This window comes from Ranitomeya variabilis, chromosome 4 (genome assembly GCF_051348905.1).
Source record: "Ranitomeya variabilis isolate aRanVar5 chromosome 4, aRanVar5.hap1, whole genome shotgun sequence".
Classification (NCBI taxonomy): Eukaryota; Metazoa; Chordata; class Amphibia; order Anura; family Dendrobatidae; genus Ranitomeya; species Ranitomeya variabilis.
The window spans coordinates 757,003,159-757,030,485 of record NC_135235.1 but is presented as its reverse complement, the minus strand read 5'-3'; the positions used below and the strand labels follow the sequence as shown (position 1 = coordinate 757,030,485).

General features: G+C 45.6%; 1 protein-coding gene across 1 annotated transcript in view; it reads left to right on the top strand.

Annotated features, from left to right (window-relative positions):
- The first annotated feature begins 2,267 nt into the window (after positions 1–2,267).
- LOC143766809 (uncharacterized) overlaps positions 2,268–27,327 on the top strand; it is a 29,324-nt gene continuing 4,264 nt past the window's right edge. The window contains exons 1-6 of the mRNA XM_077254775.1: positions 2,268–2,327; positions 25,912–26,061; positions 26,191–26,370; positions 26,454–26,577; positions 26,661–26,815; positions 26,957–27,047. Of these exons, the coding sequence (XP_077110890.1) occupies positions 2,301–2,327; positions 25,912–26,061; positions 26,191–26,370; positions 26,454–26,577; positions 26,661–26,815; positions 26,957–27,047 (727 nt within the window). The 5' untranslated portion in view covers positions 2,268–2,300. The remainder of the gene's footprint in view (positions 2,328–25,911; positions 26,062–26,190; positions 26,371–26,453; positions 26,578–26,660; positions 26,816–26,956; positions 27,048–27,327) is intronic.

Below are 27,327 nucleotides of genomic sequence, written 5' to 3'. Positions count from 1 at the left end.
ACACAGCCTTACAGTGCGTGGCAGACAATCCCTGCATGTTTATTGGCTCTCTAAAGAGTGCCAAACATGCAGGGCGGGGACCTGAACTCCTGCCGAGCAAACCCGGAAATGCTCGGTGCTCGCCGAATACAGCGATGCTCTGGTGAGTAACCAGCATTACGGAGTATGCTCGCTCATCACTAGTGTAGTTCATTCCCTTAGTTTTTCGTTGTCTCTGGCATCCAGAGAGCTCCTCCAATGGATCCTCCATTCTGTAGCCTGAGTGATCAGCCGACGCTCTTTGAATCGCATTATTCACCTCATGAACACCTCCCTCATTTTCCCTCACTCCCATTCACTACACATTCTATCAGCTTCCACCATAGTAGCTGACCCCGATACATGCTCACTAGGTTTATGTCTCCTGTTACCAGAACAGGCGCGACCAGGAACCAACACGCGCTCTTCGAATAGACAGCCGTCACATACAAGATCCAATCACATTCTTGTGTTGTCAGCACTTCCATTTCTCACTATGTAACACCCCAGGCTGACATTCATTCTTATTACTTATTAACCATTGGGTTACGGATTTGTCTTCTGCTTCAGTGGATTCTTTCCCAAAAATCCTATTTTTTCAGTCCAATGCTGATCCATCCAGTTCACTAGTGGTGCCCAGCTTTACACCACTATACCTGTGACTTCAGAACCTTACAGAACACCAGGTCACATCTCATATAGGAAACTACTGACAGAACTCAATAACACCATTTATAAATGATTTATTTACTGGCAGGAACTTTCTCATTCACATCACATACATGTTTATTCCTTCGTTTAGGTGACCTCACTTCATTCATAAGTACTTTTTAATATAATTAATGTATGTAAATGATTTTTGTCTTTTTCACGAACCATACTTTATCTTTGTTTGATGGATTTTCTCATGAACTTTAACATATCTTGCTTTGTTTGGCTTTTTTTTTTCATAAAGACTTCATATAAAACGTTCCAAGCTTGACGTGTTCATCCGCTATCAGGTTTGTCCTGAGGAAGAGGTCCTGCGTGATTGTGAAACGCGTTGACTTTGAAAACCTATTGGAATAAACGTTTTTAAGGAAATCTCCATATCTGATAGTCTTCATCAGCAGTGCAGGTACAGACACATTATACCCGGATCAGCTATTCTGCTCGGTCTTTGGCCCCGTGTCCTGCAGCAGCTGATTTATGCATTGAACATGTTGCTGAGGTGCCGCTCTATCAGGTGAGTGTAATACTCCTCTATTCTCATTAGATCTTGTTATCAGATAAGACCCTATATTTCGCTTGTTTGTTCCTCAGTATCTCGACTACAAGAAATCTCTGTAAAGCTTTCAGGTTACTTGCTTAGAAGCAATCAAGGACTGCTTGGACCTTAACGGGGTCCATCTGAAACCCCAATGCAGAAGCCAAAAGTCCTGAGATCTGGACCTGCTGTACCATAAATTGCCATTTCTCCAGGTTAGCATATAAATAGTTGTCACGTAGACCCTGGAGAACCTGTCTGACATGCTCACCATGCTCCTCCAGAGTACGTGAGGAACTCAATATATCATCCAGGAGAATTACCACAAATCCACCAATCAGTGAGAAAAAAATATAATTAATGACATTTTCATAGACTGGCGAAGCATTGGTTACCCCGAATGGCAGCATCAAATGTTCAATCTGCCCCTCAGGTGTATTGTGTGCGGTCTTCCATCCGTCACCATGGCGATACGTATAAGGTTATATGCCCCTCTCACGTTAAGTCTGTAAAACCATTTATCTCCAGGTAATTGGCTAAACAGGTCAGGTGTAAGGGGTAAAGGACAGGGAAGGTGAGCTGTGATTTTATTACTCTCTCTGAAGTCCAAGCATGGACGCCGCCCTCCATCCTATTACCAAACCCCACAGTGACTGGAGAGGAGCATGGCCATATATGACCCTTAGCCGGACACTGGAAGGGGTTAAATAAGTGAGATTTCGGCATTTTAGCTCCTGGTGTGGAGGCGATAGCACAATCATATGCCGCCATATACTAGACGTCCGGTAACCGGTGATAATCCCCTCATGTGTGGGGTCTATTTGTCTCCAGAGAAATCACACGTTACATTCCACACAGAACATTGTGTAGAAAAGGCGGCGCGAGGTGATTGTGCCAGTAGTGAGGGCGAATAATGGCGGGAATGTCACTGACTGAGGAGAAGTCTCCATGTAGCGTCTTCACTGCGGATCACGTGACCCCTGACTCCTCCCCCTGTGACCTCATCACAGGTCCTGTGCGCACAGAGCAGCCATATATGTGGAGTGCGGCTCTGCAGGTGGAGGTATTATTATTATTATTATTTATTCTTATAGCGCCATTTATTCCATGGCGCTTTACATGTAAGGAGGGGTATACATAATAAAAACAAGTACAATAATCTTAAACAATACCAGTCATACCTGGTACAGGAGGAGAGAGGACCCTGCCCGTGAAGGCTCACAATCCATCCAAATACCCCGAAACAGCTGTCTGTGGATGGATACCATGTTTTGGCATAGGTGGTTTTCCTTTATTGGATGCTGCCCTTCTCGTGGTTGTTCCTTCCCGGTGAAAGACCTGGCTATTTATTGCTTGGTTGAGAAACACGTGATGGTGTCTCTGCGGTGTTGGATGTTTTGATCTCCCCGAGGTCATTCATCCTTATGTTTATAGTCCTTTTACTAGGCACTGCTCCTAATAGCCAGTTTCCTACTCCACACTGATGATGTACAATTTTCATAGTCCTGAAAATACTGAAAAATCTTTAAATGAGAAGGTGTGTCCAAACTTTTGGTCTGTACTGTGTGTGTGCGTGTATATATATATATATATATATATATATATATATATATATATATACTTGTCCTGCATGCATGTTCTGTATATATGATGTGTACCTGCTGTGCATCCGTTATTTAGCATGTGTGTACTAAGGACATGTATGATGTGTGTGACTGTATGATGTGTATGTAATGAGCCTGTGTTGTCCAGTATTTGTGCTGTATATAACGTAATTTAACCACTTCACCACTTTTGGCGTTCTTATACGTCAAAGGTTGTATCCTTGCCTTTGATACAATCTCGCACGCTGGCAATATACTATATGGAGGACTATGGAGAGTGCATTATACTATATGGAGGACTATATGAATTATACTATATGGAAGTAATTCTAATATTTGGAGGGCTCTGTGGGGGCATGATAATACTTAAAGGGCTATGAGGAAGCCTTTATACTTTATGGAGGGCTGTGTTGGGGCCATTATACTGTGCGTAGTTATTATTATTATTTATTTATATAGCACCATTACTTCCATGGTGCTGTACGAGAGGGTCCTTTATACAGTATGGAGGGCTGTATGGGGCTCACAATTGGGGATCATACTGTGGCGGGATAGTTGAGGGGGTACAGTAAGGTCATCATACTGTGCGTGTGGAGGAATCATTGTGGGGGTCATAGTGTTTGTGGGGCACCTTTGTTGGCATAATACTTTATGGGGGCAATGAATGAGGAATCTGGGGGCTTCAATAGGAGCAAAGTTGTGAGATATGTACCTATGTGACCCAGACAATTTTAAGCATTTTGGCAGAAGGAGGCTTGGTCTGTTGGGGAAGACGCGCCATTTTACCAGCTTAGTGCAGTGGTGGCTTGTTGATGCTTCTGCACTTTTCTTCAGGCAGCAGAGAGGCTAGGTTCACCCCTGTATCCACCTCACTAACTACCTCCGACCACCGACAATTAATAAAAACACTCACTTAACCTCATTCTTGGTGCAAATACTAATGAACCCAGGATCTATGAGATATTTACCATCCGATAGTTGGATAAGCAGGAGTGTATCGTCCAAAACTGTAGCTCAATCGGTTGCTATGATGCCTATGAATTGACAGGGCTCGGTGGGGTGTGGTATTGGTCATCCTCTCCTTCCCATCATCACAATTTCAGTGATATCCACAGTCCCATGATGGTGAAACCACTGAATAGATTAGTGAATCAGGGAGTCAAAAGCTCCTGATCCTCCATTCAGCTTTCGCTTGTGAGTCTGAGACTCCATGCACTACAGGCACAATGATGTCACTACATCACACCTGTAGTATGGAGCCTCAGTACTCACACCGCACAGACCAGAGCAGCGCTCCTCAGGATCCTGGTTCGGTGAGTAGAATGTGTTTTGTTTTTTTTCAAATATCAGGAATTGTGGGGGCATCATATTAAGAGAAGAGCTGTTGGGACTCTCATACTGAATGTGTGGCTGGTAGGGGCCATTATACTGGGGTTGTGGTGGACTGTAAATGCCTCCATACTGAGTGAGCTTTTTATTTTGTGTAGCAGGTTGTGGTGGCCATAATTAGAGATGAGTAAATCTGTTCGGACAACGATTGCCAAACATAAATTCGGCACGAATATGGTACATTCGGATTCATGATCGATAACATGAGCATTTTTCTTAAGATCGGAAAAAGTCGGTAACATTCGGTAAAAGATATAATAGAAGCCGGCAATATATGTGCCGCGTTTAGTAAAATCACTGCCACCAATGTGGGAGATTGGGGTTCAAATCCAGGCTCTGCCCTGTTGGACATTGTGATAGTGTGATATGCTATGTGGGTATCATATTTGTGTATATTTCTATTTTACTTATTTTCATGGTGTTCTCTTGTAGAAGGAGTTATTTGCTAATTGATGAATGGCTGTTGCTGCCATCTGATATCAGCCCCCACAGCACTGTATTGTTTGCTAATATGCTAATGACATGTTGACCTAGCTTGTTGAAACAATGAGCCCCTGAGACATTCCGCCTCCTGACCTGTGAATGAGGAGGGAGACTTAAAATATCAGGGAGGTGAGACACAGATGAGTCCTGTGTGGAATGATGATGTGTTCACAGCATCTCAGAGAGAAAGAAGACTATGCTATCCTCTGTGTGCTGGATTGTTGGACTTTTATCCTATTACTGAACTGTATTCGTGTTGTGGACTATTTTATCCTTTGTGTGGTGGATCGTATATGGACCTTTCGTATTTTTGCCTAAATAAAGGTCTTGGGATTGTTTACTAGATTCTAGCTCTGTTGATTGTGTGATACCGGAGTAGGACCCAATGACAGACATAATATACCAGTAGTGGTCCATAACACTATGCTGCCTACCTCAATAAACAAGAGTGTCAAGAGCAAAGAGAGTCATGCCAGCTCGGACGTTGCCTGGATTAACAAGGTCCGTGTCCGATGTTGAGGAACCAGGACAATCTGATGATAAAAGGGCTACTGGACCAAACCATACATGGACAAGGCAAGAGAACCTGGATCTGATGAAATGATACAGTAACAGCAGATGAAATGGGAGAGGATATATGAAGCATATGCGGAAACTCTGGATGGATACAAGACCTGCATGTCCCCTAACTGAAAAACGACTAGTCACCCAACATTTCAATATCATAAAGAGAAAGCTATTATCACAACTTGAGATGGATCAACTGCACTGCAGATCCACCTCACATGAAGACCTGGAAGAACAACATGTGCAACCCCCTGAAGATTCTGATCCAACCCTGAAACTAGAGTGCACTGCAGCTGGTCTGAAACAGAAGATCTTAGATAAACTAAATACCATCAATACCAGAGGTCGACTGCCAAGGCTCAGCAAAGAAACACCACCAGACAGTATGCTAGAGGATGCCAACAGAACAGCTCTTGCATCAATACCTACCACCACTATAACTTAAACTAATAATCTGATCTATGCTACTTCTTCAGCAATCATGGAAATGCTTGGCTATACAACCAGCAAGAACAACAAAAGTACGTGCTCCCATTGGAAAAGAAGACTGCAGACAAAGATCAAGGTGCCACGAAGGGAAGTCAGCCAACTATCAGAAATACAGTAGTGTGTAAAGATCAAGAATAAGACCAAGCTGGACAAGTACAAAGCCTGACCCCAACTGAAGAGACTGCTAAACAACGGCTCACAATACTTGCTGCAAGACTAGGTAGATACATTAGAGAAGCTGAGGCCAAGAAGATATATGTCCTGTTCTCCAAAGAACCATCCAAAGTGTAAAAAACACAACACCACTGCAATGTGGCTGCAATATCTGAGAATGAAACACAGCAACCACCTAGAGCAGGAAGCAGTCACCATTACAGAAGCAAAAATCCAACAACGGGCCAAGGACATGAAGAGCTGGACAGCACAGACATGATCCTCACCTACTGGTAAAATAAATTAACAGTGGTACATGAATGCATGGCAATGCAGATGAACCAACTGCTAGAAGCAGGCCACCACCCAGCTTGGCTAACACAAGGAAGAACAGTGCTGAACATGAAGGATTCTCACAAAGGAACAGTTCCATCCAACTACTGCCCAATAACCTGCCTTACAACAACATGGAAACTTCTGTCAGGCATCATAGCCACCAAGCTACAGAACCATATGAACCAGTACATGAATCCAGCTCAGAAAGACATTGGGACTGACACCAGAGGCTCTAAACACCAGCTCCTAGTAGATAGAGCAGTCACTCAAGATTCAGACAGACCAATCTCATCACAGCCTGTATTGACTACAGGATAGCCTATGACTCATTGCCACACACATGGATCTGTGAATGCTTGGCTCTGTACAATGTCAACAGGAAATTTAGAACCTTCCTCAGAAACTCAATGGGGCTATGGAGAACAACATTGGAAGTCAACTCAAGACAACTAGCACAAGTGACTATCAAATATAGCATATACCAAGGTGATGCACTGTCCCCATTGCTGTTCTGCATAGGCTTGAACCCCCTCAGTCAGATAATTATAGAGTCTGGCTATGGATACAAGTTCAAGAGTGGAAGCACCATCAGCCACCTCCTCTACATGGATGACATCAAGCTGTATGCGAAAAATGAACGAGACATCAATTCACTGATCTACCTGACAAGATCTACAGTGAAGACATCGGGATGTCCTTCAGACTGCAGAAGTGCGGCCGGTTGGTAATAAAGAGGGGCAAGGTAGTCAAGACTAATTGAGTGGAATTACCAGCAGGGCAGATAGCAGATGTACAGACATGCTACAAGTACCTCAGCATTCCACAGGGATACAGTAACCATTAGAGGAGGCAAGGAAAGCAGTAACATCCAAATACCATCAAAGGGTAACAAGGTCCTGAAGAGCCAGCTCAATGGGAAGAATAAAATCCGTGCTATCAATACATTTGACCTGCCAGTTATCAGATAAAGAAGAGATGGAAGCTGCAGATGTGAAGACACGAAAGCTCCTCACAATGTATGAATATCGCCACCCGAAGTCTAAAGGCCCCGTCTCATATAGCGAGATCGCTAGCGAGATCGCTGCTAAGTCACAAGTTTTGTGACGCAACAGCGACCTCCGTAGCGATCTCGCTATGTGTGACACGTACCAGCGATCAGGCCCCTGCTGTGAGATCGCTGGTCGTGTCGGAATGGCCTGGACCGTTTTTTGGTCGTTGAGGTCCCGCTGACATCGCTGAATCGGTGTGTGTGACACCGATCCAGCGATGTCTTCACTGGTAACCAGGGTAAACATCGGGTTACTAAGCGCAGGGCCGCGCTTAGTAACCCGATGTTTACCCTGGTTACCAGCGTAAATGTAAAAAAAAAAAAAACACTACATACTCACCATCTGATGTCCGTCAGGTCCCTTGCCGTCCGCTTCCTGCTCCCACTGAGTGCTGCCATACAGTGAGAGCACAGCACAGCAGTGACGTCACCGCTGCGCTCTGCTCTCACTGTACGGCGGCACTCAGAGCAGGAAGCGGACGGCAAGGGACCTGACGGACATCAGATGGTGAGTATGTAGTGTTTGTTTTTTTTGGTAACCAGGGTAAACATCGGGTTACTAAGCGCGGTCCTGCGCTTAGTAACCCGATGTTTACCCTGGTTACCCGGGTGCTGCAGGGGGACTTCGGCATCGTTGAAGACAGTTTCAACGATGCCGAAGTCGTTCCCCTGATCGTTGGTCGCTGGAGAGAGCTGTCTGTGTGACAGCTCCCCAGCGACCACACAGCGACTTACCAACGATCACGGCCAGGTCGTATCGCTGGTCGTGATCGTTGGTAAATCACTATGTGAGACGGGGCCTTAACACCCAAGGATTGTGTACCAACAGAAAAAAGGGTGGTTGAGGCTTGATAAGCATCCAAGTCACCATCACGGATGAAACAAGGAGTATCCAGGAATACATCAGAAAAATGGCACCAAAAGATGAGATGCTGAGAGAAAGCCTAAGGCAGCATCAACACAAGATCTGGCAGGAAGAACAGGAACATGAAGCGCCATGGCAAGACAAGCTGCTACATGGGATGTACCATCGACAGATAATGGAGGTGGCTGACATGGAGAAATCCTACCAATGGCTGGAGAAAGCTGGACTCTGAGACAGCACAGAGGCACTAATCATAGCGGCACAAGAGCAAGCACTAAGTGCCAGATCCATAGAAGCAGGAATCTACCACACAAGACAAGACCCAAGGTGCAGATTATGCATAGAAACCTCAGAAACCATCCAACGCATAGTGGCAGGAAGCAAAATGCAAGCAGGAACAGCATATACTGAACGCCACAACCAAGTAGCAGGAATTTTGTATACAGGAACATCTGCACAGCATATGGGCTAATTCCCTCCTAAGTTCAGGTGGGAGACCCCAGAAAAAGTGGTGGAGAATGAAAGGGCGAAAATCCTGTGGGACTTCAAGATCCAGACGGATAAGCAGGTGTTGACTAACCAACCAGATATTGTGATAGTAGACAAGGATCACAAGACAGCAATGATGATAGATGTGCAAGAGCTAAGTGACCGCAACATCAGAAAGAAGGAATATGAGAAGCTGGAGAAATACCAGGGCCTCAAAGGAGAACTGGAGAAGATATGGAAGGTGAAGGCAACAGTGATTCCAGTGGTGATAGGAGCACTTGGAGCAGTGACCCCCTAAGTGGGAAGAATGGCTACAACAGATCCCAGGAGCAACATCTGAGTTCTCTGTCCAGAAAAGCTCAATGCTGGGAACAACTAAGATCCTGCGTACGAACCCTCAAACTCCCAGGCCTCTGGTAGAGGACCCGAGAATGAGAGGACAACAAAGACCACCCCCATTGGGGGTGAGAAGGAAGGTTTTTTTTTTTATAGATCTCAGTGACAGTGTATATACAGTATATTACATAGATAGATGGAAGAAAATCTGGTAATTCAGAAGCCGCGGTATTGTAAAATCACTGCAGGAGCCGACAGGATAGAAGACATGGATTACATACAAATAGAATAGGTAGATATATAGATGTCAGTGACAAATACAATTAGTACAGTGTGTGCAGATTACTGTACATGTGTATATGTCATTTTTCTGAAAAAAAAATGGTGTGGGCGCTGTGAGATCCCCACTAGCACCGTGAGGAAGTCACACGATGCAGAGGCGAGTTCACCGGGATAATTTCACTGCGGTGAATTTCAACTCGCCTCTGCACTGTGCAACTTTCTCATGGTGCTAGCGGGGATCTCACTGAGGTCACCGCAGTTCAGCCCGGCTGGGAGCGCAGCTTCAGTGATGTCACCGCTAGTCGCTGATGCTGTGTTCCCAGCAGCTTATTCACCAGTGGTTCTCAGCCTGGACAGTCACATCTTAGCACCGTCCAGGTTGAAAACTATTTCTCCCCTAGACATGGATTATGGTGTGGGTCAGAACCACAGGCAGGTATGGTATATTGTTCTTTTTGTATTTTAGTTTTAGTACAGGAGATCGAGGGTTTTGGTGGAATTAGGCGAGCGCAAGAGCGGCTGAAGAATACCCCCCATCATCCGCTCCTGCTGTCACGGTTATGTTCAAACTGGGCGTTTTTCATTCGTTTTTCTATGCTAATTTTCAACTGCTTTTTCCATTACCAGCAAAGTCTGAGATTTCAGAAATCTCATACACATTGTTTTTTTTTTGTCATCAGCATTTTGTGCTTTGCAGCGTTTTTTTTACATAAGGCATGTCACTTCTTTCAGCATTTTTACAGCGTTTTCACCCATTGACTCGAATGGATGGTGAAACGCTGTAAATTCTCAGGTTGACCGGTTTTTTTGCAGCGTATTTGCAGCAGAAAAGTCACACTCAGCTCTGCTACCTCTAGATGGCAGGCTGCATGATGCGTCCACACAGCCTGTCATTGAACAGAGTGGACCCGAACCCTATTCACTTGAATGGGGGCCCCGAAAATACAGTGTTTGACATGCTGTCATATGTATGACAGCGCGGCAAACACCGCTTCTGAACGGCGGTGAAACCATCCCCGCCGATCAGAGAACTGCAGCTCCCCCACTATCAAAAGACAGCGGGATCGCTCAGCTGTGATCGGAGGTGTACAGGTTACCTCCGGTCACTGGTGTCAGCTGATGGGACAACTGCTCCCATCATCCGACACCTGCTGCTGCTAATAAGGCCGGAGTCACACATGCGAGAAACACGTCCGTGTCTCGCATTTGAAAACCAAGCTCTGGCGCCGGCACTTGGGAGCGGAGCGTGCAGCTGCATGTGTTGCTATGCGGCCGCACGCTCCGCTCCACAGTGCCGGCGCCAGAACTTGGTTTTCACATGCGAGACACGGACGTGTTTCTCGCATGTGTGACTCCGGCCTAACAGTGAGAGCAGGAGCAGATGATGGCAGTATTCATCAGCTGATTCTGTGCAGTAATTACATAATTTAAAAAAACCTGCATGGGATCCCCTTATTTTTTATAACAAGCCAGGCAAAACTCACAGCTGGGGGCTGCAACCCTCAACTTGCGACTTTCTCACGGTGCTAGCGGGGTTTCTCACCAAGGTCACCACAGTGCAGCCCGGCTGGGAACGGAGCTTAAGTGATGTTACCACTAGACACTGAGGCTGCGCTCGCAGCAGCTCATTCACCAGTGGTTCTCAGCCTGTACGATCACATCTTGGCACCGTCCAGGTTGGAAATTATTTCTCCCCCAGACATGGATTACAGCGTGAGACAGAACAATGGTGAGGTGATGGATATTGTTGTTTTATTATTTTTGGCTTATTACAGGAGATCGAGGGCTTTGGTGGAATTAGGCGACGTCGTAAGTATGGTTTAATTGAGATTATTAAAGGAGTCTGTGTCATTATTTCAATTAAAGGACTTTTTTCTGGGTGTCTGTGTTTTCTTACAATGTGGCTATAGGGTTAGTAATGAGGGCGTCTTATTGATGCCTCTCCATTACTAACCTCAGGGCTTGATGTCACCGGGCAATACAAAGGTGGCACCAACCCCCCAACTATTACCCCACTTGCCAGCGCAAAAGAGCAAGTGGGAAGAGAGAGGCTAAGTGCCAGAATTGGTGCATCTTAGAGATGTGCCTTTTTTGGGCAGGCTGAGAGTTGATGTTTTAGCCTGGCGGGCCAGTATCCATGGCCCCTTCCTAGGCTATTAATATCATCTCCCAGCTGTTTGCATAGTCTTTGCTGGTTATTAAATATAGGGGACCCTACGTCACTTTTTTTGGAGTCCCCCATTTTAATAGCCACTAAAGGCTAAGTATACAGTTGTGAGCTGATATTAATAGCATGGGAAGCTCCATGGGTATTACCCCCGTCCCAGGCTATAAACATCGGCCCCCAGCCATCGGCTTCCCTCTTCTGGTTACAAAAATTGCATGGGAGCCCATGCCATTTTTTTCAGAAAAATAATCTTTTATGAATTAAATACATATACAGTAAGCTGCACACACAGTGCACTATACCCATCACACATCCTCCATCCCATAGTCGAGTGCCCATATACCCATCACACACATCCTCCATCCCATAGTCCAGTGCCCATATACCCATCATACACATCCTCAATCCCATAGTCCAGTGCCCATATACCCATAACACATCCTCCATCCCATAGTCCAGTGCTTATACACCCATCATACATATCCTCCATCCCATAGTCCAGTGCCCATATACCCATCATACATATCCTCCATTCCATAGTCGTGTCCATATACCCATCACACATCCTCCATCCCATAATCCTGTGTCCATATACCCATCACACATCCTCCATCCCATAGTCCCGTGCCCATATACCATCACACATCCTCCATCCCATAGTCCAGTGCCCATATACCCATCATACATATCCTCCGTCCCATAGTCCAGGGCCCATATACCCATCATACATATCCTCCATCCCATAGTCCAGTGCCCATGTACCCATAAGACACATCCTCCATCCCATAGTCCCGTGCCCATTTACCCATCATACATATCCTCCATCCAATAGTCCAGTGGCCATATATCCATCACACATCCTCCATCCCATAGTCCGGTGCCCATATACCCATCACACATCCTCCATTCCATAGTCCAGTGCCCATATACCCATCACACGTCCTCCATTCCATAATCCAGTGCTCCTATACCATCATACATCCTCCATCCCATAGTCCTGTGCCCATATACCCATCACATATCCTCCATCCCATAGTCCAGTGCTCATATACCCATCATACATATCTTCCATCCCATAGTCCAGTACCCATATACCCATTGCACATCCTCCATCCCATAGTCCCGTGCCCATATACCCATCACACATCCTCCATTCCATAGTCCAGTGCCCATATACCCATCACACATCCTCCATCACATAGTCCAGTGCCCATATACCCATCACACGTCCTCCATCCCATAATCCAGTGCTCCTATACCATCATACATCCTCCATCCCATAGTCCCGTGCCCATATACCCATCACATATCCTCCATCCCATAGTCCAGTGCCCATATACCCATCATACATATCTTCCATCCCATAGTCCAGTACCCATATACCCATCGCACATCCTCCATCCCATAGTCCCGTGCCCATATACCCATCATACATCCTCCATTCCATAGTCCCATGCCCATAAACCCATCATACACATCCTCCATCCCATAGTGCTGTGCCCATATACCCATCACACATCCCCATCCCATAGTCCAGTGCCCATATACCCATCATACATATTCTCCATCCCATAGTCCAGTGCCCATATACCCATCACACATCCTCCATCCCATAGTCCAGTGCCCATATACCCATCATACACATCCTCCATCCCATAGTGCTGTGCCCATATACCCATCATACACATCCTCCATCCCATAGTCCCGTGCCCATATACTCATCATACATCCTCCATCCCATAGTCCCATGCCCATATACCCATCACACATCCTCCATCCCATAGTCCCGTGCCCATATACTCATCATACATCCTCCATCCCATAGTCCTGTGCCCATATACCCATCACACATCCTCCATCCCATAGTCCTGTTCCCATATACCCATCACACATCCTCCATCCCATAGTGCTGTGCCCATATACCCATCACACATCCCCCATCCCATAGTCCAGTGCCCATATACCCATCACACATCCTCCATCCCATAGTCCAGTGCCCATATACCCATCATACACATCCTCCATCCCATAGTGCTGTGCCCATATACCCATCATACACATCCTCCATCCCATAGTCCCGTGCCCATATACTCATCATACATCCTCCATCCCATAGTCCCGTGCCCATATACCCATCACACATCCTCCATCCCATAGTCCCGTGCCCATATACTCATCATTAGTGTTGAGCGATACCGTCCGATACTTGAAAGTATCGGTATCGGAAAGTATCGGCCGATACCGGCAAAATATCGGATCCAATCCGATACCGATACCCGATACCAATACAAGTCAATGGGACTCAGGTATCGGACGGTATCCCTGATGGTTCCCAGGGTCTGAAGGAGAGGAAACTCTCCTTCAGGCCCTGGGAACCATATAAATGTGTAAAATAAAGAATTAAAATAAAAAATATCGCTATACTCACCTGTCCGACGCAGCCGGGACCTCGGCGATTGTAAGCGGCAGCGTTGTTTCTTTAAAATTTGCGCTTTTACTTGCTTACGTGAATTCCCGGCTTCTGATTGGTCAGGGCGGCCATGTTGCCGGGACTCGGACCAATCACAGCAAGCCGTGACGAAATTACGTCACGGCTTGCTGTGATTGGTCCGCGTCCCGGCAATATGGCGCCGTGACCAATCACAAGCCGTGACGTCACGGGAGGCTGGACACGCGCGCTTTTCAAAATAAGCGCGTGTCCAGCCTCCCGTGACGTCACGGCTTGTGATTGGTTAATGGCGGCCATGTTCCTGGGACGCGGACCAATCACAGCAAGCCGTGACGTAATTTCGTCACGGCTTGCTGTGATTGGTCCGCATCCCGGCAATATGGCGCCGTGACCAATCACAAGCCGTGACGTCACGGGAGGCTGGACACGCGCGCTTTTCAAAATAAGCGCGTGTCCAGCCTCCCGTGACGTCACGGCTTGTGATTGGTTAATGGCGGCCATGTTCCTGGGACGCGGACCAATCACAGCAAGCCGTGACGTAATTTCGTCACGGCTTGCTGTGATTGGTCCGCGTCCCGGCAACATGGCCGCCCTGACCAATCAGAAGCCGGGAATTCACGTAAGCAAGTAAAAGCGCGAATTTTAAACAAACAACGCTGCCGGTTCCTTCGCTGAGGTCCCGGCTGCGTCGGACAGGTGAGTATAGCGATTTTTTTAATTTTAATTCTTTCTTTTACACCTTTTTACATTAATGTTGTTTCGATACCGATATCCGATATTACAAAAATATCGGATCTCGGTATCGGAAATTCCGATACAGCAAGTATCGGCCGATACCCGATACTTGCAGCATCGGAATGCTCAACACTACTCATCATACATCCTCCATCCCATAGTCCTGTGCCCATATACCCATCACACATCCTCCATCCCATAGTCCTGTTCCCATATACCCATCAGACATCCTCCATCCCATAGTCCAGTGCCCATAAACCCATCACACATCCTCCATCCCATAGTCCTGTGCCCATATACCCATCACACATCCTCCATCCCATAGTCCTGTTCCCATATACCCATCACACATCCTCCATCCCATAGTCCCGTGCCCATATACCCATCACAAATCCTCCATCCCATAGTCCCGTGCCCATATACCCATCACACATCCTCCATCCCACAGTCCAGTGCCCATATACCCATCACACATCCTCCATCCCATAGTCCTGTGCCCATATACCCATCACACATCCTCCATCCCATAGTCCTGTTCCCATATACCCATCACACATCCTCCATCCCATAGTCCTGTGCCCATATACCCATCACACATCCTCCATCCCATAGTCCTGTTCCCATATACCCATCACACATCCTCCATCCCATAGTCCCGTGCCCATATACCCATCACACATCCTCCATCCCACAGTCCAGTGCCCATATACCCATCACACATCCTCCATCCCATAGTCCTGTGCCCATATACCCATCACACATCCTCCATCCCATAGTCCTGTTCCCATATACCCATCACACATCCTCCATCCCATAGTCCCGTGCCCATATACCCATCACACATCCTCCATCCCATAGTCCCGTGCCCATATACCCATCACACATCCTCCATCCCACAGTCCAGTGCCCATATACCCATCACACATCCTCCATCCCATAGTCCCGAGCTGGGTGGCGCTGAGCAGGGAGTTCCTGGAGATGTGCTGTTATGTATCCTGGCAGTGCAGCTCTGCGTGTGGCCGCTGATGATGTGATTTTCTACGCCGGTAACAATAGAGCGCGGCAGTAATAGAGGAGGGGGATTCATTTCTGTCATGTGCTCTCTGCTCCTTTCTGGGGGCAGACAATGGCTGGAGCTTATGTTCCCAGGGATGCGAGATTTCTCCCAACCGGTCAGTGTCTGCTGAGGTGTTGTGGAGTGGGAAAACCGTTGGTCATAGCAACCAATCACAGCTCAGCTCCTTTTAAACAGCTCTGGTGAAATGAAAGATGCTTTGTGATTGGTTGCTATGTGGAATGGGTGTGGCCACACACACACACACACACACACACACACACCCACACCTTTTATATACAACCCCTAGCAGAAATAAACCTGCGTTTATTTGTGAAAAAAACGGAAATTTTGAAAATTTCACAATTTTTCAACTTTGAATTTTTATGCCCTTAAATCAGAGATATGTTACACAAAATACTTAATAATTAACATTTAGTACTTTACATCAGAACAATTTTGGAAACAATTTTTTGTTAGGGAGTTATAAGGGTTAAACCTTGACCAGCAATTTCTAATTTTTACAACAAAATTTACAAAACCATTTTTTTTAGGGACCACCTCACATTTGAAGTCACATTTAGGGGTCTATATAGCAAAAAATACCAAAAAGTGACACCATTCTAAAAACTGCACCCCTCAAGCTGATCAAAACCACATTCAAGAAGTTTATTAACCTTTCAGGTGCTTCATGAGAGCTAAAGCAAAGTTGAAGGAAAAAATGAAAATGTAACTTTTTAGTCATGAAAACGATCTTTTAGCAACAATTTTTTTATTTTTCCTAGGGTAACAGGAGAAATTGGACTGCAAAATTTGTTGTCCAATTTGTCCTGAGTACACTGATACCGCATATGTGGGGGGGAACCAGAAGGTAAGGAGCGCCATTTGACTTTTTCAAGCAAAAATTATCTGGAATTGAGATCGGACACCATGTCGCATTTGGTGAGCCCCTGATGTGCCTAAACAGAGGAAACCCCCCATAAGTGATCCCCTTTTGGAAACTAGACTCCCTAAAGAACTTATCTAGATGTGTGGTGAGCACTTTTATCCCCCAAGTGCTTCACAGAAGTTTATAACGCCCGGTCGTGAAAATAAAAAATCCTATTTTTTCCTCAAACATGATCGTTTAGTCCCCAATTTTTTATTTTCTCAAGGGTATCGAAGTTCGGGCGCTGCTGGGTGTGTGAACGGGGATGTGAAAAAAAACTGTCAGGCACGAGAGCTCTGATAAGTGAACCGCGTCACTTATCAAAGTTCAGCGGCTGCTGGGTGTGCGAACGGAGATGTGAAAAAAAAAAGAAGAAAAGGAAGGCACGGGTTAGACGCGGCGGCTGGGTGAGCGCACGTTGATGGAAAAAAAAGAAAGGAAGGCACGGGTTAGACGCGGCGGCTTGGAGAGCGCACGGGGATGGGGGAAAAAAAAAGAAAAGGAAGGCACAGGTTAGACACGGTGGCTGGGTGAGCGCACGGAGATGTGAAAGAAAAGAAATCGGCAGTCACGAGAGCTTTGATAAGTGAACCGCGTCACTTATCAAAGTTCGGCGGCGGCTTGTTGCGCGCACAGGTGTGGTGACAAAGAAAAAAGGAAAACGGCCGGCACAAGCTCTGATAAGTGAACTGCGTCACTTATCAAAGTTTGGCGGCTGCAGGATGGGTGTACGGAATTCGGCAAAGGCGGCTGAGGAAAAAAAAAGCGAGCACAAGTGTTGATCGGTGAACTGCGTCACCAATCAACGCTCGGCGGCTGCTAAACGTGCGCACAGAGGCGGCGCAAAGAGGCATGGAGGGGGTAAAAAAGAGGGGGGAAGGGGGATGGGGGGATTGGGGGGATGAGGAGAGATCGGGTAGGGGCTGATAACACTTACGTTTGTAGTCTCTCGTCTTTCTTCGGTTTTCTTTCTTTCTTTCTTTCTTTTTCTTCAACTTCCACCAAAGATTTTCAATTGAATTGAGATCCGGACTATTTGCAGGCCATGACATGGACCTTATGTGTCTTTTTTCAAGGAACGTTTTCACAGTTTTTGCTCTATGGCAGGATTCATGATCATCTTGAAAAATGATTTCATCATCCCCAAACATCCTTTCAATTGATGGGATAAGAAAAGTGTCCAAAATATCAACATAAACGTGTGCATTTATTGAAGACTAAAGGGTGGCCCGATTCTAACGCATCGGGTATTCTAGAATATATATGTAGTTTATTTATGAAGTTTTCAGAATAATGCAATTTATACACAGGATTCGGCCGGCCGGGCGTGACCAATTAGCGAAGCGTGGTTCAAATTCCGCGCCAATTCGCGGCCGGACTGCGCCTGTCACTGATTGGTCACGCCCGGCCAGCCGCGAACAATCAGTGAAGCCAGGGCCGGCTCCAGGTTTTTGAGGGCCCCGGGCGAAAGAGTCTCAGTGGGCCCCCCTCTTTAACACACCACGATTCATGATGCACAGATACAGCAGAGAAATATACCACAGCCAATTAGCATATAACACAGCCCATGTAACATATAACAAAGCCCACGTAGCATATAACACAGCCCATGTAGCATATAGCACAGGCCACGTAGCATATAGCACAGGCCACGTAGCATATAGCACAGGCCACGTAGTATATAGCACAGGCCACGTAGTATATAACACAGGCCACGTAGCATATAGCACACCCCACGTAGCATATAGCACAGCCCACGTAGTATATAGCACAGCCCACGTAGCATATAGCACAGCCCACGTAGTATATAGCACAGCCCATGTAGTATATAGCACAGCCCACGAAGTATATAGCACAGCTCACGTAGTATATAGCACAGCTCACGCAGTATATAACACAGCCGCGTAGTATATTGCCCAGCCACATAATATATTGCGCAGCTACGTAGTATATAGCACAGCACACGTAGTATATAGCACAGCTCACGCAGTATATAACACAGCCACGTAGTATATTTCCCAGCCACGCAAATATATTGCACAGCTACATAGTATATAGCACAGCGCACGTAGTAATATATTGAACAGCCCACGTAGTATATAGCGCAGAGACGCAGTATATAACACAGCTCACGCAGTATATAACACAGCCCACGCAGTATATAACACAGCCCACGCAGTAAATAACACAGCCCACGTAGTATATAGCAATGTGGGCACCATATCCTTGTTAAAAAAAAGAATTAAAATAAAAAAGTTATATACTCACCTTCCAGCGGCCCCCGGATCCAGGTGAGGCATTTAGCGATGCTCCTCGCGACACTTCGGTCCCAAGAATGCATTGCGGTCTAGCGAGACCGCTACGTCATCATCTCGCGAGACTGCAATGCATGGCCCGGAGCGTCGCGAGGAGCGGGAGAGGCGCCAGAAGGTGAGTATATAATGATTTTTTATTATTTTTAACATTAGATCTTTGTACTATTGATGCTGCATAGGCAGCATCAATAGTAAAAATTTGGTCACACAGGGTTAATAGCAGCGTTAACGGACTGCGTTACACCGCGGTGTAATGCAGCCATTAACCCTGTGTTAGCGCTGACTGGAGGGGAGTATGGAGGGGGCACTGACAGAGCAGGAAGGGGCGAATTCACAGCCGGACTGTGCCCATCGCAGATTGGTCGTGACCAGCAATTAGTGACGTGGGATTTCCGTGACAGACAAACAAACAGACAGACAAACAGACGGAAGTGCCCCTTAGACTATTATATATATATATATATATATATATATATATATATATATATATATACATACATACATACATACATACATACATATACAATTTAAAGATCTTTCTGTATTTTCATGACTATGAAAATTGTACATTCACATTGAAGGCATCAAAACTATGAATTAACACATGTGGAATGATATACTTAACAAAAAAGTGTGAAACAACTGAAAATATGTCTTATATTCAAGGCTCTTCAAAATAGCCACCTTTTGCTTTGATGACTGCTTTGCACACTATTGGCATTCTCTTGATGAGCTTCAAGAGGTAGTCACCGGGAATGGTCTTCCAACAATCTTGAGGGAGTTCCCAGAGATGCTTAGCACTTGTTGGTCCTTTTGCCTTCACTCTGCGGTCCAGCTCACCCCAAACCATCTTGATTTGGTTCAGTTCTGTTGACTGTGGAGGCCAGGTCATCTGGCGTAGCACCCCATCACTCTCCTCCTTAGTCAAATAGCCCTTACACAGCCTGGAGGTGTGTTTGGGGTCATTGTCCTGTTGAAAAATAAATGTTGGTCCAACTAAACGCAAACCGGATGGAATAGCATGCCGCTGCAAGATGCTGTGTTAGCCATGCTGGTTCAGTATGCCTTCAATTTTGAATAAATCCCCAACATTGTCACCAGCAAAGCACCCACACACCATCACACCTCCTCCTCCATGCTTCACGGTGGGAACCAGGCATGTAGAGTCCATCCGTTCACCTTTTCTGCGTCGCACAAAGACACGGTGGTTGGAACCAAAGATCTCAAATTTGGACTCATCAGACCAAAGCACAGATTTCCACTGGTCTAATGTCCATTCCTTGTGTTCTTTAGCCCAAACATGTCTCTTCTGCTTGTTGCCTGTCCTTAGCAGTGGTTTCCTAGCAGCTATTTTACCATGAAGACCTGCTGCACAAAGTCTCCTCTTAAGGCCGGGTCACACTAGACCGTAATACAGACGAGTGCAATGCGATAAAAAAATCACATAGCGCTCGTCCCAATGTTAATCAATGGTGCAGCTCCCATCATCCGATATTTTCTCGGCCGTATTCAGGATCCGAGTGAAATCGCAGCATGCTGCGATTGTCAGCATATCTCGGCCGAGAATCGCCAATGCAAGTCTATGGGTGCGAGAAAAAAATCGGATTACACACGGACCATGCGTGTGCATTGCGAGAAATACGGAAGACTTCTCCAGGTGACAGGAAATTGAATCATCCATTATCAGGAAGCTTTGGCTAATTTCTGGGCCACGCTGGATTGAAAAGCAGGAAGCACGCCTCCACGGAGTGTACTGTGTAGCAGCATGGCCAGGCATATAAATGCTGATTGCTCTGGTCCATGATAGACCAGAATTATGGGACCAACGCAACGCACATTATGCGGACCGTGCACGTAAAGACGCAGCATGGAGGGCAATCTGTCGCCGCATGTTCCCCGATTTTGATGAGCGACCTCATGAGGTTCAGCAAGAAATTTGTAAGTACCATCCTTTACCAAAATTGTGTTTAAAATTGGTTTCCTGATAAAACTTACCATGAACACATCATATGTGGTGTGTTTATTAGTTATGTAAATGTTAAAAGCTCTTGGTTGCGGATGCAAAATCATCAACATGACACACAAATATGGTTGAAATGTAGTAGCAATAGTCCTTTAATATAGGACGAAGGGAGTTTTATGTCCCCCTAGGCTCCAGGGCCCGTGTGTGATTGCAAACCCTGTATCTGTTGGAGCTATGTGCTTGATAGTTCAAAAAATTCTTGTGTTTCTTTGCAGTGAATGATGTCAATAGATGCTGTCGTAGTTGCCGGGGCCAATACTGGCGTGAACGTCAACTTTCTGAGCGGAGTGGTGATGCAGCACCCAAAAAAAGAAAATATCTTTATTATGATCGGCTTAATTTTCTTGCAACGGTGATGGAGCTCAGACCGTAAGTGCATGCATGTCACAAAATTTTTAACACATGTTATAACGTGAATATGTTTTTAATTTTTTTTTTTATATATTTTTTGAAATCCAGAACAGAGTCAAATCTGACAGAAAGGGAGACTGCATCTGACTCCGAGGTGGTGATTGACCCCGTTGGTCAAGGTGCCGAAATGGCTGGACCATCTGGCCACCCAACAAGCAGCAACCAACCACCACCACCACCACAACCAGCAGCAGCATCTTCTGCCACACAGGAGGCCAATCCAGAGGTGGAGGAAGGCGCCCAGAGCAGCAGTCCAACCTTGGCTCTGGATACATCACCACAGCCTAATGCAAGACCAAACCGTGGTCGGCGCAGAAGGGTGGCTTCTACCTCTGCCACCAGGAGGCAAGTGGATACAGGGGTGTTGGACTATTTGGCCAGGGCTGCCCATGATGATGGGGAGGAAGCGTACTTCCGCAGTCTTGCCCGCTACTTACGTCCCATTCCGCACTCGCTCAGGCTGCGGACCAGGGGTTGTATACAAATTGTGATAGATGTGGCAACCCCCCCAAACAACCCTACTCCTGTGTTTAACTACCTCGAAAGTTGGCAAATGTCATCTACAAACCTTCTGGCGGTGCAAGACCTTCCACCGGAACAAACACATACAGTTGCAGCACCACCCCCGCCACGTATAGCTCCACAACAACAGCCTGCCCAAAGCAACCAACAAACCCAACTTAGGCCAATTTATGATTATCCAGCAACTGCCCAATCTGACCACTTGAACAGACACACGTTTGGAGGCTGGTCCCAACATGTCTGCTCGACATGGCCATATTGGGGGGTATGACCAAATGGGACAATCCAGTACACAGGACTTAATGCACTTCTACCCTCAACATCAAGTTTTACCTCAGACACAGGATAGATCCTTGCAACACCACCCTCCATATATATCTGGCATACCATAGGTTGACAGTCAGGTTGGTCATCCACCTAGGCCAAGTTCCGCACATGCTGGACACCCGCCATCACCATCACCACCCCCCAACCTACCAGAACCTGTAATTTCTCCAAACCAGTTTTTGGCCTGTCATTTACGCTGTTTTTGGTGTTAAGTTATTTGCGCCCTTGGCATGTTATGCTTTCTTGTTTGCTCAGGTTAATATGCCTACAAGTACATATGATATGAATATGTTTTTGGCTACTAGATATATGCTTTGAGCAGTAAAAATAGTTTTACAAATATGAGTGTTATGTATTGTTCTGACTACATACATAATGTGACAACTTAACAAAATAAGTATTTTGTAAGGACAAACATACTACACAATTCTAACAGGAACATTATGCTATTTATTAAGTTAGAATATAACTAAAGATTAAAGCAAAACAGCATTGTCTTGCCAGACAGTCGATCCCTCTGGTGACACAAAATAATTTGTTAACACATCACAAACTTTTAGGCCTGAGGGCTGACGACGTGAAGGAAGAACACGTGTAGTAGACAAGACAGTATTTGCATAATCAACTTCATCATCAGCAGATGATGGGCAATCATGGTATCTTGTAAAGTTGTGAAGAACAACACATGCTTTGATCACGCCATTGACATTGCCTTCACTCAGTTGACTTGCGGACTGAAGTACCCGCCATTTTGCAGTGAGAATGCCGAATGAACACTCTACCAGACGGCGGGCACGGGAAAGGAGCAAATTAAAAATTTGTCGCCGGTAGTCCAGGCCTCTCCGTGGATAGGGCCTCATGACATTCCTTGATAACTGAAACGCCTCATCTGCTACCATCATGTAAGGCACCGCATCCAAATTAGACCCTGGTATGTGACTTGGGGGTGGGAGATCCAAATCATTGTTGCGCAGCCGCCGACCCATAATGGAAGAACTGAAGACTCTAGAGTCTCCAGTTCTACCATAGGCCCCAATATCTACAATTATAAACCTGTAGTTGCTGTCGACTAGGGCCAACAGCACTACAGAGAAAAAAAAAACTGCTTATAATTATAGAATTGGGTCCCTGAGCTCGGCGGCTTACGCACACTGATGTGCTTTCCGTCCAGAGCACCAATACAGTATGGAAACTGGCACGTGTCCTGAAACCCTTGTGCAATACGTAACCAGTCTGCCATTTTAGGCTCAGGCATCACCTCTTGATGGAGTCTTCTCCAGATTTCCAAGCATGTATCCCGCACAATTCCAGAAATTGTGGATTTGCCCAGTAAAAACTCTAAATGCAGTGCCGCATATGAAAGGCCAGTGGCAAGGAAGCTAAAAGAAAAAGCTTAAAAAAAACACAAAATGAACACATTACAGTGTAATATAGTCAAAAACTAAGATTAGATAACTAAGATGCCATGTTTAATCAAACATTAAGGACATGCGATGGCTTTGATCTAAAAACTAAAATATTATAAAAGCACAAATGATGTTGAAGTTACATAACAATTTAATGGTCTAATTATAAAAAGGGGTAAGACCAAGAAAGTAAAAACAGTATTTGTAAAAAGAGGATTTATACATACCGTAACGTAAGGATAAGGCGCTCCTCTGCAGAAATAGATTTGTGCATCCTGGAGTCCTTCTTGGTGATCCCTGGTCGCAAAATCTCCAACAAAATATCAAACGTTTGTATCCTCATCTGACAATAGTTGAAGAACTTGTCTGGATTTGTCCTCAGAGCAGCATACAGATGGTTGAAATGGCCTTTATTGATCCGTTGCTTCAAAAGTGGATGTACCCACATCTGTCTCCGCCTCCTCGGATCTACAATAACTGGGTATGGCTCCCCAAAACGTTGGGGCAGTCCCGATTTTGACAGTCTACCTCACTGTCACAGGCGGGATCTCACTTTTCCCGCACTGCAATGTGAGCCTCAGCCTCATCCCTCCACCCGCAGAGCAGCACACCACATATATGGCTGCTCTGTGCACACAGGACCTGTGATGAGGTCACATGAGGGGAGGAGTCAGGGTCACATGATTGAGGCCTCCGTGTAGCCATTATACAGTATGGAACACTGTGTGGCCATTATACAGTATGGAGCACTGTGTGGCCATTTTTTTTTGTTTATAATTATTGTTTATGAAACAGTGTGATCAGCTGTGATAAATGGGTGTGTTGGGGTGTGGATATGCGTGTGACTAGTTGTGAAATGGGTGTGGTCAGAGGTGTGGCCTACAATTTGCCGCTTCGCGTGCCGCAAACTTTGTCCCTCTTTCCTTTCTTCCAAAGTTGAGAGGTATGCCATACACATGAGATAAGAGTTGGCTGAACGGTCATTTGGCAGACGGCCATCTCTCCCGACTCCCCCATACACACAAATATTCCAGCTTTCCTGGGGTCTGTATGAGAGAGTCGCCTCCAGACTCCTCTAGCTGAGGATTATCTACAGGAAGAACAAACGGATTATCCTCTGAAATTCAGGATGTCAGATCCTTCTCTGCCCTGACATCATCTGTCGGGAGGCCCCAAATACATTATATAGTCGCCCAAACCCCCGAAATCAGTGATTTCATGGAACTTTAGTCTAATGTGTATGGGGGCGGTAAAAGGCCTCTGGCCCGGCCTAATAGACCTTCATACATTGCAGCCCAGACACCATTATTAGGCATGTAAGTATCGTAATAACTAGGCCGCCCCGTACTATCCAGTACTTGGGGGCGGGGGGCGTTCAGCCAAACTCTGTCACCTTCTTAGATGCCATGTTTGCTTTCCACAGCAGCAAGTGGTTAAACTGCCAGGCTTTTTGTTGAAGGCTCATCTGTGCTGTCCCTGCGGTGCACATCTATGTTCTGGGGCACAAAAATATTAATTTCTTTTTAATAAATGTTTAACATGTTAAAATTTATAAAATGTGTCTTCTGCTTTTTCCATGTTTTTTTCTTTTTACAAGAATTGTTGGAGACAATTTTCTTTAGAAACATTTTAATATCTGTTTTTTTTCTGGTGTTTTTCCTGTAATATAGGAAAGCCTAAGGCCAGAAATAAACCCCATAAATCACTGTACATGGAGACTTTGGGATCGGATCATTTCTGTCCGCATTGATTGTGGAAACAAAAAAGCTTTTCTAAAAGCCTCAAACTTCTGTGTGTGAATCAGATCTGAGATCTAACGTGGTAGAAGATTACAGTGCGGGGAAGACGGGAAACTTTCATATAGACGGCCGGTGGTGATGGAGTCAGTGACCGACTCTGGCCAAATATGTCTCTAGAGCCGTAGTAGAAGATGAAGATGTCGTCCTCATCATGAAGTAGTTATTTCTCATGTCGCGTGTAATGAATATCTCCTGCAGTATTGCTAATGCCGATTCCAGGGTCGGTAAATGAGACGAGAATTAGCGTTATGGAAGATGAGTCTATGAGAAACGTATTCAGCTGCCGACTCCGAGGAAGAAACTGCTTGTTGTCTGTGGCCTAAATATATAGGTTTTATTAGTAGATGTAAAGAAGGAAACTAAATACTGTAAAATAATAAATCTCCTCATATGTTTCCCTTATTATCTCCAGTAATTGTATTATTACACAGGATTCTTATGATGTTACATCGGCTCATCTTCTCATTCAGGTCTCTACAATATCGGATCCTCTCAGTGAAGATCTTCTACAAAAGAACATTTTCCTGATTTACCCATCAAGGATGGATATGGACAGAGACAAGATGGTGGAGAGGATATTACACCTCACCCTAGAGATCCTCTTCCGGCTTACTGGAGAGGTGAGAGATTCTGATGACGTCACATTACATCATTCTTATCTATGGGAATAACAGATGGACAGAACTGGAGAGGTGAGGACTCTGGAAATGTTTGTAGTGAGATTTATTAATGTGTCTCTCCATTACCAGGATTACACAGTGGTGAAGAAGACCTCTAGTGATCGCTGTCAGGACCTTGTGTCTGAGGGATGGGGAAGACCCCTGAGCCCAATCACGGGACCTCCACCTCACCCCCTGATCCATGAGGACATCAATGACCAGAAGATCCTAGAACTCACCTACAAGATGATTGAGCTGCTGACTGGAGAGGTGACACTGCTGGGAATGCTGGGACATTATACAGTAACACTATGAAGGGATCGGGGGGATGACGGTATCATTGTATGTGTCAGGTTCCTATAAGGTGTCAGGATGTCGCTGTCTATTTCTCCATGGAGGAGTGGGAGTATTTAGAAGGACACAGAGATCTGTACAAGAATGTCATAATTGAGGTTCCCCAGCCCCTCACATCTCCAGGTAATAGACAGGACTAAATACACACGGCCTATAATTATTTGTATGTAAAGAATGAATTCACTCCCTGTTTGTGTTTCCTCCAGATCTATCCAGTAAGAGGACAACACCAGAGAGATGTCCCCGTCCTCTTCTTCCACAGGACTGTAACCAAGAAGATCCCAATGCTCCTCAGGATCCCCAGGTAGATGGACAGAAGGTGTCAGGAGATCTCCCCTATGATGTGAAGACGCCGGTGAAGGTCTTGTGCTCAGTCTTGTTTTATCCACCAGTATTATATGTTTTATACGTGTGTAATGAGAACGGTGGAGATGGCAGGATTAGAGCTGATCATAGATGGGACTTCTCCATCTGTCAGTGACTTTTATAATATTTGTTTCAGGGTGAAGATCTGACCCATATTAATACTACAGAGACATATGTGAGGGGGGATGAGTGGTGTAAAGAGGAGCTTCCCACATATGACCACCCAGGTGAGTAGTAACCACTAAATGTAGAGAGGTCACAGATTCTTCTCAGTCACCGGCTGTGGCTGCTTTATCGGTTGTGTAGTCCGGCCGTATTACCATGATTACCATGGATTCTGGCTGATGAATTGGGACACTCATGAATTTGTTTGTAGGACACTATGCTCTAGCAAGCTATCTGTCAAACAAATTATAAAAAAATTGATTGGTCCAAAATTTTCCATCTCCACATTTATACCAGGAATGGCAATAAAATTAGGGATAAATGGAGTAGCCGAATCCGAAT